The sequence below is a fragment of the Bombina bombina genome, chromosome 2 (genome assembly GCF_027579735.1).
Source record: "Bombina bombina isolate aBomBom1 chromosome 2, aBomBom1.pri, whole genome shotgun sequence".
NCBI lineage: Eukaryota > Metazoa > Chordata > Amphibia > Anura > Bombinatoridae > Bombina > Bombina bombina.
This window is the reverse complement of record NC_069500.1, coordinates 350,310,572-350,326,694: the sequence shown is the minus strand read 5'-3', so window position 1 is coordinate 350,326,694 and position 16,123 is coordinate 350,310,572. Positions and strand designations below refer to the sequence as shown.

The 16,123-nt window shown below is 39.3% G+C and overlaps 1 protein-coding gene across 3 annotated transcripts in view; it reads right to left on the bottom strand.

Annotated features, from left to right (window-relative positions):
* The window catches only part of GPN3 (GPN-loop GTPase 3), a 56,779-nt gene that overhangs the window by 29,703 nt on the left and 10,953 nt on the right, over nt 1-16,123 (bottom strand). For all 3 annotated transcript variants that reach the window (XR_008400628.1, XM_053701726.1, XM_053701727.1), the window contains exon 2: nt 15,949-16,057. Coding sequence is in view for 2 of the 3 variants with exons in the window: in XM_053701726.1 (XP_053557701.1) it covers nt 15,949-16,057 (109 nt within the window). In the remaining variant the exon portion in view is untranslated. The remainder of the gene's footprint in view (nt 1-15,948; nt 16,058-16,123) is intronic.

The following is a 16,123-nucleotide window of genomic DNA, read 5'->3' as shown; positions in this document are numbered from 1 at the left end:
GCCAGAGCATCTAAGTTCAGCTTGAGGATCCCTGGACCTCGACCCGTATCTCGGAAGCTTGGCATTCTAATGGGATGCCATGAGAGCCAACTCCGGCTAACGCCATTTGAGAATCAGGTTGGAGAACACTTCCGGATGGAGTTCCCACTCTCCTGGATGAAAAGTCTGCCTGCGCAGAAAATCCGTCTCCCAGTTGTCCACTCCTGGGATGTGGATTGCTGACAGATGGCAAGAATGAGCCTCCGCCCACTGGATTATCTAGGCTACCTCGGTCATCGCTAAGGAACTCCTCGTTCCTCCCTGATGATTGATGTAAGCCACTGATGTTATGTTGTCCGATTGGAATCTGATAAACTGGGCCTAAGCCAACTGAGGCCAGGCCAGAAGAGCATTGAAGATCGCTCTTAGTTCCAGAATGTTTATAGGAAGAACAGACTCGCCTGAGTCCATAGTCCCTGAGCCTTTAGGGGACCCCAGACAGCTCCCCACCCTAGAAGGCTGGCGTCTGTTGTCACAATCACCCAGGCCGGTCTGCGAAAGCAGGTTCCCTGGGATAGATGATCCAGAGACAACCACCAATGAATAGAGTCCCTCGTCTCCCAGGGTTATTCGAGGAGACAAGTCTGCATAATCTCCATTCCACTGCCTGAGCATGTCTAACTGCAGAGGCCTGAGGTGGAACCGAGCAAACGGGATGATGTCCATTGACGCCACCATCAGTCCGATTACCTCCATGCACTGAGCCACTGATGGCCGAGGAGTGGATTGAAGGGCTCGATAGGTATCTAGAATCTTTGATTTCCTGACCACTGACAGAAAAATTCTCATGGATATAGAATCGATTAGAGTTCCCAAGGAGGTCACCCTTGTCTTCGGGCTTAAGGAACTCTTTTCCAGATTTACCTTCTACCCGTGAGTTCTCAGGAAAGATAGCACGTCGGTATGAGATCTTGCTTGTTGACAAGATGGTGCCTGGATTAGAATATCGTCCAGATAAGGTGCCACCGCAATGCCCCGCGGTCTTAGAACCGCCAGCAGAGACCCCAGAACCTTTGTGAAAATTCTGGGTGCCGTGGCCAGGTCGAAAGGAAGAGCCACGAACTGAAAGTGTTTGTCCAGAAAGGCAAACCTCAGGAACTTGTGATGATCTCTGTGGATAGGAAGATGTAGATATGCATCCTTCAAATCCACTGTCATGAATTGACCCTACTGGATCAATGGAAGAATGGTACGAATAGTCTCCATCTTGAATGATTGAACTCTGAGAAACTTGTTTAGATTCTTGAGGTCTAAGAAAGGTCTGAAGTTTCTCTCCATTTTGGGAACCACAGATTTGAATAAAAACCCTGCCCCTGTTCCTGTACTGGAATGTGAATAATCACTCCCAGGGAGGAGAGGTCTCTTACACAATGTAAGAACGCCTCTTTTTTTTTTATGTGGTTTGCAGATAATCTTGAAAGAAGAAATCTTCCTCAGGGAGGAAAACTTTTGAACTCCAGTTTGTATCACTGAGACACTATTTCTATAGCCCAGGGATCCTGAACGTCCCGAACGAAGAAGGAAAGTTTGCCCCCTACCAGATCCGGTCCCGGATCGGGGGCATGCCCTTCCTGCTGTTTTGGATTCAACAGCAGGCTTCTTGGATTGTTTACCCTTGTTCCAAGACTGGTTGGGTCTCAAAGTAGGCTTAGGTTGTTCTGGTTTAGAGGAGGAAGAGAAAGAATTTCCCTTGAAATTTTGAAAGGGAACGAAAATTACTCTGTCGTCCTTTCTGCTTGTTTCTCTTATCCTGAGGAAGGAGATGAGTCTTACCTCCCGTGATATCAGAGATCATTTCTGTCAGGCCAGGTCCAAACAAGGTCTTCCCCTTGTAAGGAATCGCTAGAAGCTTAGACATGTCCGCAGACCAAGGTTTTAACCCTAAAGCTCTGCGGGCTAGGATAGAGAACCCCCGAACTCTAAGCTGCTAATTTAGTAATTCGCAGAGAAGCGTCCGTAATAAAGGCATTAGCTAACTTCAGAGCTTTAATCCTATCTTGGATCTCCTCTAAGGAGTCTCAGTCTTGAGAGACTCGGACAGAGCATCAAACCCATAGGCTGCTGCACTAGTGACAGTAGCAATGCACGCAGCCGGCTGCAATAGCAGACCCTGGTGAACATAAAGCTTATTAAGTAGACCCTCCAACTTCTTGTCCATGGGATCTTTAAAGGCACAGCTATCCTCAATGGGAATAGTAGTTCGCTTGGCTAAGGTGGAACTGTTTGCCAAGCTTCCCTGACAGCGTCAGCTATAGGAAACATCTTCTTGAAAATAGGAGATGGAGAGAAGGGAATACCTGGTCTCTACCATTCCTTAGAAACAATCTCCGAAGCTTGCTTAGGAACGGGAAAAACATCTGAGTAAGAAGGAACTTCGAAATATCTGTCCAATTTACTCGACTTTGCAGGAGCGACCACTACTGTGGAATCACAGTCGTCTAAGGTAACTAAAACCTCCCTGAGTAACAGGCGGAGGTGTTCTAGTTTAAATCTGAAAGAGACAACCTCTGAATCAGTCAAAGGCAATGAACTCTCTGAATCTGAAATTTCGCCTTCTGATAGAACCTCTATACTCTCCATCTCAGTTCCCTGGGAGGGTACATCCGAGATTGCCACCATGGTATCAGAAACCGCACTGATAACATGGTTGTCTTTCCTCTTACGTTTGCCTTGTAGCATAGGAAAAGCAGACAACAAATCAGAAATTGTGGAATACATGAGCGCAGCTATGTCTTTTAAAGTAACTCCAGCAGGTGCTAGAGCAGAAATACAGGGCACCGCTTGTGAGGGCGTTAAGGTTTTGGACGCTTGGGGAGAAAGCTGCGGCATACTCTGAATCTCGTCAGACTCCTGAGAAGCATCCTCTTTTGAAAAGTCTTGTTCATGAAAAATCTTCTCTCTATACCTTAAAGCCCTCTCCCACATTGCCATCCAAACACATGAAGCAAGTAACATCTTGTATAGCTCCTATGTCCATGCTGAAGCACAGTAGAACAACAATGTAATAAAACTTTACCTTTATATAGAAAATCTTATTACAAAAAAAACTGATACTGGCCCTTTAAATTTTAGAACTAGACATTTTTACTGCAAGTAGAAAAAAAGTTGTCCCAAAATAAACAACAAAATTTAAATAGATCAATTTAGCTCAAATAATTTTGAACGTCTGAAAAAGGTACTGTGACTTTAAAATTTAAATGGAAACCATTTTCCTTGCAGAAAGAAAAAACATATCCTCCGTTAAATATAATAATATTCAGACACAACTGCTGAGGCGCCTACCTGCCGCTCGGATCCACTGCACTATCTTCCAACAATCTCTAAGCAGTCTCAAGGGCTTGAAAACACTACGCAACCGCTTGCTCTGAGTGAAAAGTCCATGTGGTTCTAGTGCGATGCTCCAGCCGTTTGTGTAACAACCACCGAGTACCCGGAACAGCTACGTGCTCAGACAAGGACTGAAAACTGCGCAGTGCATTAAAAAGTGCGTGAAAACATAGCCCCGCCCATCGTGGGCGTCAGTAATAGGCACACAACCCGACCGGCTTCACATAGTAAAATAAACAAACTAAAGTGAAAAAAAAATGTAGCTTAACTCCCAGCCCCAGTGCCTGTACTTAAGCCGTCAACACAACCCTCCATACTTAGAGAGCATAATGTCCCAATCACAAAGAGCCCCATATTGCTGAGCCTTGTGTGTAAATCTGATTAAAGTGCCCACTCTCCTCTGAGTCTTTGATTATTCCCAGAATAAAAAGTCAGCACTTAACTCAATGCTGTCCGACAGCAGGACAGTCCAGCAGGTGTAAGAGGTCCTCTCCCTCCTATAGCCCTGTGGAAAATGATAGAGCCTGAGTTAAGTTTGCTTAGACTATCAGAATAAGGGCAGCAGAAATGTATGGGAGGCGCAGTGAGAATTATGTCCCACCAGTTCCCATTGCTCTAAAGCCACCAAAAGCTCTACTGAAGAGACTGATATGGACTACAGCTACACCCTAGAACAAAGCAGCACACTCTGGCACTACTTTAAAAATAATTGATTGAAGAATCTATATTAACTCCTCACTTTACCTCTTCCTATCACTAACGTAGGCAAAGAGAATGACTGGAGTGGGAGGGAAGGGAGGAGCTATTTGACAGCTCTGCTGTGGTACTCTTTGCCTCCTCCTGCTGACCAGGAGGTGAATATCCCATAAGTAATGAAGATGATCCTTGTGTCTTTAAAAAGAAAAACATTCATGATTCAGACAGCGCACGCCAATTTAACTTTACTGTTTGGTACTTGACTCATTAAAGTGAAAGTCAACCATAGCGTTTTGAAACACAAGGACTGACTGTTGAAACAAATAAAGGGCACTTTCATTCATGAAGTATAAAGATACTTCATGCAGAAAGTGCCTTTATTCGTTTCAACCGTTCAGCGTTCTTAGCTGCAAATTTCTTTTGCTAAGAGATGATGTTTTCACCTCTTAGCAAATAGCCATGCGGTAAACCGGGTTTGGCGCCCATGGGAGCCGGATTTACCACACGGCTATTTGTTAAGAGGTGAAAACGTCACCCCAGCTAAGAACAGCAATTGGTTGAAACAAAGGCGCTTTCAGGCATGAAGTATCTGAAGTATATGAAAGTGCCCTTTATTTGTTTCAACAGTCAACCCTAGAGATAGAGATAGATAGAGACCTGCATACATGTCAAAATCTACAATTGTATTGGTGGCAATTCTGTGCTGTATGTCAATTTTATTTTCTCCATGCCAGGAAGCCATATACAGGAAATAAAAAGCGTTGTACAAGACCATCAGATATGAATTGTACAATCTAATTACAAAATGTATTGATTTCTTTATCATTTAGTTCTTTATGTTTTCTTCTTTTAATAAAGAATTACTTTAAAAAATGTAGTTGAATATTTACAGTACTTAAAATGTCAACAATTTATATTACATAACTATTACAATAATTAAAGGGATATGTTGTAATAAAGCACTAAGGGGTGGCTCGTACATAATAGAAATAATTCCAATATGTACTATTCATCATTTTAAAAGGATTTTAGTATGCAATGAATAGATAAACAGGGAGTCTGATTTGCTAAAAAAAAAAAAAAAACTGGCAGAATGCAACCTAAGTTACTAACATGTCAGCTCTCATTCTGAGGGTAGTTGCTACACTGAGAATTTAAAAGTGCTCGTTTTGCAATAAAAAAGTTATTTTATTTTTTTTAGGTTCACTTTGATTTAACATATTTGTTTTTACTAAAGGAGCACTGGTTAATATCCCTTTACGATCTCAACTATCTTAATAATAATGACCCATTCTTCATAATGCAAATGTAAGGAGGGAACAGGAGACAAGTAAAATAAATTAAATAAGTGCAGTGATGGAGAGATTATCAATAAAATAAATATTAGACAATCAATTGCATTACTGCCAATGGAAAGCCCAGAAAACATTCCTTTTAGCAACAAAATGACACTGCTAGGAAATGCCAACAATTGAAAGATTCAGTGCCAATTGTGACAAGAGAACATACAGCTAGAATGATTTTTACAAAGAGAATTCAAACAATTTGATAATTACACTAATATCAATTATTCACTAGTACTACAGTTTACACTTTCCTATTATCTCCCCCTTCTAAGCTTTTCCGTATAATCTTTTTTTCAACTCCCTTATTGTTTTTTTTTCAAATCCCTCATGCCAAAGTACCCACATTCCTCACACACCTGCTTTATAACAAGGTTGTAGTTATAGTTATCCTTGGAGACTCAATTCAGGCAGCAGAGTTACTGAAACTGGGCTTCTGATAGTATATAAACCTCAACAATACAACTCCAAGAGAGCAGGAGGACAAATGTGCCAAGAACACAGCGGCTAGCAGATTTTTAGAATGAACTGATAATGACCACCAACGAGCAGAAAGGCCAGGATCAGAAAAGGCAGTAACAGTCAGCAGAGTTACTGAATTAGGGTTCTGATAAAACACACCTCCAAGGGAGGAGGACAAATGTGTTTGAGTCCCTTGGACTGAGCGGCCAGCAGTTCTCTAAGGATTAGACAGTGATGGATGAAGACCACCAACGAGCAGGAGAGGCAGCAGCAGGCAGAAAACTTACTGAACTAGGTAGACCTCACAGTTTATAAACTGCAAAAATACACCTCCAATGGATAAAATAAAGAAAGTTGTTCCTGAGGATTAGGCATTGACAGATGATGACCACCACAGAACAGGAAGGGCAAGAGTGAGAGAGGCAGCAGAGTTACTGAACTAGGTAGTCCTCACAATACATAAACATTAAAACACATACACCCGAGGGAGGAGGAGGACAAACGCATGCCTAGAGCCCCTTTGACACAGATCAGAGCAGTTCCCTAAGCATTTGGTATTGACGAATTGACAGAGTAGGAAGGGCAGGAGCAGCAGTGGAAAACGTTTCAAAATCAGTTGGTGTCAAAGCTAATGCCAGTTAATGAAAACATTCACTCACAGGGGAGAGTCTGGGCAGCGACAAAGTATGGCTGCAATACCAGGAGATCCAGGCAATGGATAAGATATCCACTGAATATGTTTAGTAAACAGCACCATTCCCTTTCTAAGTTAAACAAGAACAATTAATATTGAGGAGTTTAATACAGTTCTGCAAGTTTTATGGGACGATTTTGAGAAGAGAATAAACAAGGAGATTTGGTCGTTTGATCTCAATTGTGCAAATTCTTGAATACAGAGAGAGACAAAGCTGAGTTTAATTTGTCAGCAGTTCAAGATGTCGCTAACTCATCTGAGATGGAAATTGTTCCTGCTGGGGCTTTATTTGGGGGAAAAGAAAACTGTGTGATAAAGAGAGGACTCCCCTCAAACCCATTTCCCTGCTCTACGCTGCGCAAGAGAGGAACAAGTCCCAAGAAGATAAGCTTGAGGGTCAACTGGTGAGGTACTTGTTGACATTCAGGCTGCAAAATGGTGCTTTACATCCTGCCTACAACCTAGCCTCCATGACAGGGAGGAAAAGATTGCACAGAAACATCACTTTATTTGGAGGTAGCCTGTCATGAACTTGAGTTGGACTGACACGAATTAACCTGTGGCAATGGTGTCCTTGTGTGATGCTTCATGTTGGTCCGTGGGACTTGCTGGGTGATGATTAAACAGTGAAAGTCACCTTATGTACTTTGCAGTGGGCAGAATTAACCGGCTTACCCAAAAGAAGTATGCCCGTGAACTGGGTTACTGTTCATTTGAATTTCGGATAACACCCTATTGCAGGAGCTTTAGAGGATGGTGATTACTGTAATATACTTAAGGGATTCTCTCTTGCCTAAACTTAGGGTAGGGTGGAAGACATAATAAGGTTTGTAGCATCTCTCTCACTCTGAAATTACAGGACTCACTTCACTATGAATAATTAGCTTAGTACATGATGTAATGGAGTTGAAATTAGGACATATTCATGTGTTATGATAGATTTTAACTTTATTATTGTTGTTGGTTATCGGTTGAATTACCCATATTCCTTGTAATAAGCAGAAGGATACCAGTGGCACTACTACAAATCTTTATTAAACCTTTAGTAATTTATTATATTACAATTGTATTTGGGTAGGAGGTGCTGTGTATTGAGTTTAAATGCAAACAAATAATGAGAGGAAAAGAGACCAACTCTTGTAAGAGAGGTAAACATCCTAATTTATGTGACTTAATAGTTAAGTTTTAATTTCCATGTGATCCCACATGTCTTATATTGTAAGAAAGTTGTTATGCTATTATCAGCTTTTTCTTAAAGCTGTCAGATTAACCTCTAAACCACCTTCTAGTGTTTTATATATATATATATATATATATATACACACACATACACACACACACATATACATATATATATATACACACACACACATATATATATATATATATATATAAAAATATATATATATATACACACACACATTTTATATATATATATACACACACATATAAAAAGCTTGTCTTTTAAATATTATGTTAGTCCAATAAAAAACGTATCGCTGCATACTGCAATACTTTGTTTTTTGAGCATCTATCTACTGGACTAACACGGATATATATATATATATATATATATATATATATATATATATATATATATATATATATATATATATATATATATATATATATATATATATATATATATGCCGTGTTAGTCCAGTAGATAGATGCTCAAAAAACAAAGTATTGCAGTATGCAGCGATACCTTTTTTATTGGACTAACATAATATTTAAAAGACAAGCTTTTTATATGTATGTATGTGTGTGTGTATATATATATATATATGTTTCATGTAATTGGCAAGAGTCCATGAGCTAGTGCCATATGGGATATACAATCCTACCAGGAGGGGCAAAGTTTCCCAAACCTCAAAATGCCTATAAATACACCCCTCACCACACCCACAATTCAGTTTTACAAATTTTGCCTATGGAGGTGGTGAAGTAGGTTTGTGCTAAAATTTCTACGTCGATATGCGCTTCTCAGCATTGTTGAAGCCCGATTCCTCTCAGAGTACAGCGAATGTCAGAGGGACGTGAAGGGAGTATCACTTATTGAATACAATGATTTCCCTAACGGGGGTCTATTTCATGGGTTCTCTGTTATCGGTCGTAGAGATTCATCTCCTACCTCCCTTTTCAGATCGACGATATACTCTCAGTTTACCATTACCTCTACTAATAACTGTTTTAGTACTGGTTTGGCTATCTGCTATATGTGGATGGGTGTCTTTTGGTAAGTATGTTTTTATTACTTAAGACACTCTCAGCTATGGTTTGGCACTTTATGCAATTATATAAAGTTCTAAATATATGTATTGTACTTATATTAGCCATGAGTCAGGTTCATGTATTTCCTTCTGCAGACTGTCAGTTTCATATTTGGAAATATAAACACTTTAAGAATTTTATTTCTTACATGGGGTTTAGTCTTTTTTCAATTTGACTACTTTTTTGCAATTGCGGGTGTTAGGCCCGCAGGTGCGTCAAATGCTAGTCTTTATTGCCTCATTTTTGGCGCAAACTTTTTTTGGCGCGAAAAGATAAGTTTATGACGCAACTTCGTCATTTCCGGCGTCATACGTGACGCCGAGACCTTTCACACGGTGGCGTCATTAGTGACGCAAGTGTCTCATTTCCGGTCATTTTTGGCAACAAAAAAGTTTACATTACGTTGTGCATCATACTTGGCGCCAAATTTTTTTCATTATTTCAATACCCCATTGATGTTTGCCTCCTGCTTTCTTCTCTATCAAGAGGCCTATGCTTTTGCATTTTTTCCCATTCCTGAAACTGTCATTTAAGGAAATAGATAATTTTGCTTTATATGTTGTTTTTTCTCTTATATTGAGCAAGATGTCCCAATCTGATCCTGTCTCTGAAGTTTCTGCTGGAACATTGCTGCCTGACATCGGTTCTACCAAAGCTAAGTGCATTTGTTGTAAAATTGTAGAAATTATTCAACCGAATGTCATTTGTAATAGTTGTCATGATAAAATGTTACATGCAGATAGTGTATCCATCAGTAATAGTACATTGCCAGTTGCAGTTCCTTCAACTTCTAATGTGCGTGATATACCTGTAAATTTTAAAGAATTTGTTTCTGATTCTATTATGAAGGCTTTGTCTGCATTTCCACCTTCTAATAAAAGTAAAAGGTCTTTTAAAACTTCTCATTTAGCTGATGAAATTTCAAATCACCAACAACATAATAATTCATCCTCTTCTGATGAGGATCTATCTGAAACAGAAGATCATTCCTCAGATATTGACACTGACAAATCTACTTATTTATTTAAAATAGAGTATATGCGTTCTTTATTAAAAGAAGTGTTGATTACTTTGGATATTGAGGTAACCAGTCCTATTGACGTTCAGTCTAATAAACATTTAAATGCTGTTTTTAAACCTCCTGTGGTTTCCCCAGGTGTTTTTCCCATTCCTGAGGCTATTTCGGATATGATTTCTAGGGAATGGAATAAGCCAGGTACTTCCTTTATTTCTTCTTCAAGGTTTAAGAGATTGTATCCTTTACCAGCAAAATCTATAGAGTTTTTGGAAAAGATCCCCAAAGTTGATGGGGCTATTTCTACTCTTGCTAAACGTACCACTATTCCTATGGAAGATAGCACTTCCTTTAAGAATCCTTTAGATAGGAAGCTTGAATCTTATCTAAGGAAGGCCTATTTATATTCAGGTCATCTTCTCAGACCTGCTATTTCTTTGGGTGATGTTGCGGCTGCATCAACATTCTGGTTGGAAAATTTAGCGCAACGTGAATTGGATTTTGACATTTCTAGCATTGTTCGCTTACTGCAACATGCTAATCATTTTATTTGTGATGCCATTTTTGATATTATCAAAATTGATGTTAGATCCATGTCTTTAGCTGTATTAGCTAGACAAGCTTTGTGGCTTAAATCTTGGAATGCTGATATGACATCTAAATCTAGATTACTATCTCTTTCTTTCCAAGGTAATAATTTATTTGGTTCTCAGTTGGATTCTTTTATTTCAACTATCACTGGAGGAAAAGGAGTTTTTTTGCCTCAGGATAAAAAACCTAAGGGTAAATCTAAGGCTTCTAACCGTTTTCGTTCCTTTCGTCAGAATAAGGAACAAAAACTCAATCCTCCTCCCAAGGAATCTGCTTCCAGTTGGAAGCCTTCCTCAAATTGGAATAAATCCAAGCCATTTAGGAAATCAAAGTCTGCCCCTAAGTACGCATGAAGGTGCGGCCCTCATTCCAGCTCAGCTGGTAGGGGGCAGATTAAGGTTTTTCAAGGATTTTTGGATAAAATCAGTCCAAAATCATTGGATTCAGAGCATTGTCTCTCAAGGGTATCGAATAGGACTCAAAGTAAGACCTCCTGTGAGAAGATTTTTTCTCTCACATCTCCCTGTAAATCCAGTAAAAGCTCAGGCTTTTCTGAAGTGTATTTCAGACCTGGAGTCTTCAGGGGTAATAATGCCAGTTCCTCTTCAGGAACAAGGTTTGGGGTTTTATTCAAATCTATTCATTGTACTAAAGAAAGAAAATTTGTTCAGACCAGTTCTGGATCTGAAAATTTTGAATCGTTATGTAAGAGTACCAACTTTCAAGATAGTGACTATAAGGACTATTCTGCCTTTTGTTCAGCATGGACATTATACGTCCACAATAGACTTGCAGGATGCATACCTTCATATTCCGATTCATCCAGAACACTATCAGTTTCTGAGATTCTCTTTTCTAGACAAGCATTACCAATTTGTTGCTCTTCCATTTGGCCTAGCAACAGCTCCAAGAATCTTTTCAAAGGTTCTGGGTGCCCTACTATCTGTAATCAGAGAACAGGGTATTGCGGTGTTTCCTTATTTGGACGATATCTTGGTACTAGCTCAGTCTTTACGTACTGCAGAATCTCACATGAATCAACTAGTGTTGTTTCTTCGGAAACATGGTTGGAGGATCAATTTACCAAAAAGTTTCTTGATTCCTCAGACAAGGGTCACCTTTTTAGGTTTCCAGATAGATTCAGTGTCCATGACTCTGTCTCTAACAGACAAGAGACGTTAGAAATTGGTCGCAGCATGCCGGCACCTTCAGTCTCAGTCATTCCCTTCAGTGGCTATGTGCATGGAAGTTTTAGGTCTCATGACTGCAGCATCGGATGCGATCCCCTTTGCTTGTTTTCATATGAGACCTCTACAGCTTTGCATGCTGAATCAATGGTGCAGGGATTATACAAAGATATCACAATTAATATCCTTGAATCCCAATGTACGACACTTTCTGACATGGTGGATAGATCACCATCGTTTGGTTCAAGGGGCCTCTTTTGTTCGGCCAACCTGGACTGTGATCTCAACAGATGCGAGTCTTTCAGGTTGGGGAGCTGTTTGGGGAGCTCTGACAGCACAAGGGGTTTGGAAATCTCAAGAGGCGAGATTACCAATAAATATTTTAGAACTCCGTGCAATTCTCAGGGCTCTTCAGTCTTGGCCTTTGCTAAAGAGAGAACCATTCATTTGTTTTCAGACAGACAATATCACAACCGTGGCTTATGTCATCAGGGTGGGACTCACAGTCCCCAAGCTATGAAAGAAGTATCTTGGATACTTGCTTGGGCGGAATACAGCTCCTGTCTAATCTCTGCGGTGCATATCCCAGGTGTAGACAATTGGGAGGCGGATTATCTCAGCCGCCAGACTTTACATCCAGGGGAGTGGTCTCTACATCCAGATGTGTTTTCTCAGATTGTTCAGATGTGGGGTCTTCCAGAGATAGATCTCATGGCCTCTCATCTAAACAAGAAACTTCCCAGATACCTATCCAGGTCCAGGGATGTTCAGGCGGAAGCACTGACACTTCCTTGGTGTTGTCATCCTGCTTACATCTTCCCGCCTCTAGTTCTCCTTCCAAGAGAGATCTCCAAAATCATCATGGAACAGTCTTCTGTGTTGCTGGTGGCTCCAGCATGGCCACACAGGTTTTGGTATGCGGATCTGGTGCGAATGTCCAGTTGCCCGCCTTGGCCACTTCCGTTACGGCCGGACCTACTATCTCAAGGTCCGTTTTTCCATCAGGATCTCAAATCATTAAATTTGAAGGTATGGAAATTGAACGCTTAGTTCTAAGTCATAGAGGTTTCTCTGACTCAGTGATTAATACTATGTTACAAGCTTGTAAATCTGTCTCTAGAAAGATTTATTATAGAGTTTGGAAGTCTTACATTTCATGGTGTTCTTCTCATAAATTCTCCTGGCATTCTTTTAGAATTCCTAGAATTTTACAGTTCCTTCAGGATGGTTTGGATAAGGGTTTGTCTGCAAGTTCCTTGAAAGGACAAATCTCCGCTCTTTCTGTCTTATTTCACAGAAAGATTGCTATACTTCCTGATATTCACTGTTTTGTACAGGCTTTAGTTCGTATTAAGCCTGTCATTAAATCAATTTCTACTCCTTGGAGTCTTAATTTGGTTCTAAAGGCGTTACAGGCTCCTCCATTTGAGCCTATGCATTCTTTGGACATTAAACTACTTTCCTGGAAAGTGTTGTTCCTTTTGGCTATCTCTTCTGCTAGAAGAGTTTCTGAGCTATCTGCTCTTTCTTGCGAGTCTCCTTTTCTGATTTTTCATCAGGATAAGGCAGTTTTGCGGACTTCTTTTCAATTTTTACCTAAGGTTGTGAATTCTAACAACATTAGTAGAGAAATTGTTGTCCCTTCTTTATGTCCTAATCCTAAGAATTCTTTGAAGAGATCCTTACATTCTTTGGATGTGGTAAGAGCTTTGCAATATTATGTGGAAGCTACTAAAAATTTCAGGAAGACTTCCAGTCTATGTTTTATTTTCTGGTCCTAGGAAAGGTCAGAAAGCTTCTGCTATTTCCTTGGCTTCTTGGTTGAAACTTTTGATTCATCAAGCTTATTTGGAGTCGGGTCAAACCGCGCCTCAGAGAATTACAGCTCATTCTACTAGATCAGTCTCCACTTCGTGGCCTTTTAATAAAGAAGCTTCAGTTGATCAGATTTGTAAAGCAGCAACTTGGTCCTCTTTGCATACATTTAGTAAATTCTACCATTTTGATGTATTTGCTTCTTCGGAAGCAGTTTTTGGTAGAAAAGTTCTTCAGGCAGCTGTTTCAGTTTGATTCTTCTGCTTTTGATTTAAGTTTTTTTCTTTCAAATATGAAATAAACTTATTTTTTTGGGTTGTGGACTAATATTTTCAGCAGAATATGGCTGTTTTTATTTTTATTCCCTCCCTCTCTAGTGACTCTTGAGTGGAAGACTCCACATCTTGGGTATTGATTTCCCATATGTCACTAGCTAATGGACTCTTGCCAATTACATGAAAGAAAACATAATTTATGTAAGAACTTACCTGATAAATTAATTTCTTTCATATTGGCAAGAGTCTACGAGGCCCACCCTTTTTATGGTTGTTATGATTTTTTGTATAAAGCACAATTATTTCCAAATTTCCTTTGTTGATGCTTTCTACTCCTTTCTTTATCACCCCACTGCTTGGCTATTCGTTAAACTGAATTGTGGGTGTGGTGAGGGGTGTATTTATAGGCATTTTGAGGTTTGGTAAACTTTGCCCCTCCTGGTAGGATTGTATAACCCATATGTCACTAGCTCATGGACTCTTGCCAATATGAAAGAAATGAATTTATCAGGTAAGTTCTTACATAAATTATGTGTATATATATATATATATATATACACATACACACACAGACATACATATACATACACACACACACACATATATATATATATATATATATATATATATGTGTGTGTGTGTATGTATATCTGTGTGTGTATATATATATATATATATATATATATATATATATATATATATATATATATATATATATATATATATATATATATATATATATATATATATATATATATATATATATATATATACACACACACACACATACACAATGTCATGCCCATAGATATATGTAGCCTAGCTAAAGCCCATGCTATAGTCTCTTAACATTACACTGGCTATGGATACCACTGCTGTATTAGCATGGCTTTCGGTCTTAATATATTTAGGATTTTGTTATTCCCAATCCTGGACATTATTGCTTAAAGGGACACTGAACCCACATTTTTTCTTTTGTGATTCAGATAGAGCATGACATTTTAAGCGACTTTCTAATTTACTCCTATTATCAAATTTTCTTCATTCTCTTGGTATCTTTATTTGAAATGCAAGAACGTAAGTTTAGATGCCAGACTATTTTTGGTGAACAACCTGGCTTGTTCTTGTTGATTAGTGGATAAATGTATCCACCAATAAAAAAAAAAATATCTGCCTCCTGCTGTAGCACTTCTCCCTAGCAAGTCATGCCCCCCTTTTCTTGTACCGCATGCACCTTGCAAATCAGTTTGTCCCTCCAAGTTGGCAGGTTATCAGTTTGGGAGCCATATCCCCTTTAATTCTGGGATCACACAAGGTGGCCAGTATCAGTTACAGTGCCCCCATGCCGAATTACAAAAAATATTGTTTTCATTAGATGAGGAGTACTAGTAATATTTATATAATATTATATATATAAAAAAAATCTAAATTTGCTTACCATAGAAAAAAAAACAAAAAACAAAAAAACAATTCTGCATACAAAGGGTTTAAATTAAAACAAGACAGGAACCTTCCAGTCCCAGCAATGCTCCCACTGCAGTATATATTAATATTCTAAAGCTACAACTCTTTAGCAGTAAACTAGTAAAGAAAAATGATAAATCTCTGGCCACCAAAGTGACAACATAATGCAGAATGTGCTGCACAAAAGTATCAGATTCTGCACATAAAGGCTCCCCCCACCAAGAAAGAAAAAGCAACGCAGCTGACAGAGGCACACACAACTACACTGTTCAGAAGCTGAAGTGAAACTTATTAAAGATGGCTGATGTTTACTTAGACTCCCACCTCCCTATACTAGGTTGAAAAGGGGATCGGACAAGATATTTGGCATTTAATGCCTAACTTGCTGGCCCTCACATCATTCATTTAGTAATGCTCTGTCAGGATAGGACAGGGGAAATTGTGCACATGGATAATAAAACACCCCCCCCCCCCCGTACATCACTGCAAACAAATGAGCCCGTTTGTCAAATGATCTCAGCTCCTTCCCCCATTCCTGTGTCTTTTGCCCCTTTTTTCACTCCGAAGGTGCCAAAGGAAAAACGAAACAAATGCAACTAACAAAGATGAAAATTTGTGTTACTCGCCCATTTCAGTCTCTGGTCCATTCCTCTGGTCGCTATGCAGATGAATAGACAAATGGGACACAATTCGGATGAATACATATTCGTCATAAGACAAATGCACATGTCTAAATATTACTACTACTATTATTATATTAACTTACCTGCCATGACAGGATAGTCAAAGTATTCTGCAGCTGGGTCTAGATTAACAACTTGAACAGACCTGTTAAGTGCCTCACAGTGCTGAACCATTGTAGAACAGTAAGTGCTCTGAAAGACAATAAGTGTCATAAGGTAAGAAACATACATAGATGTCAAGTAAAAGCTTTAGGTCAG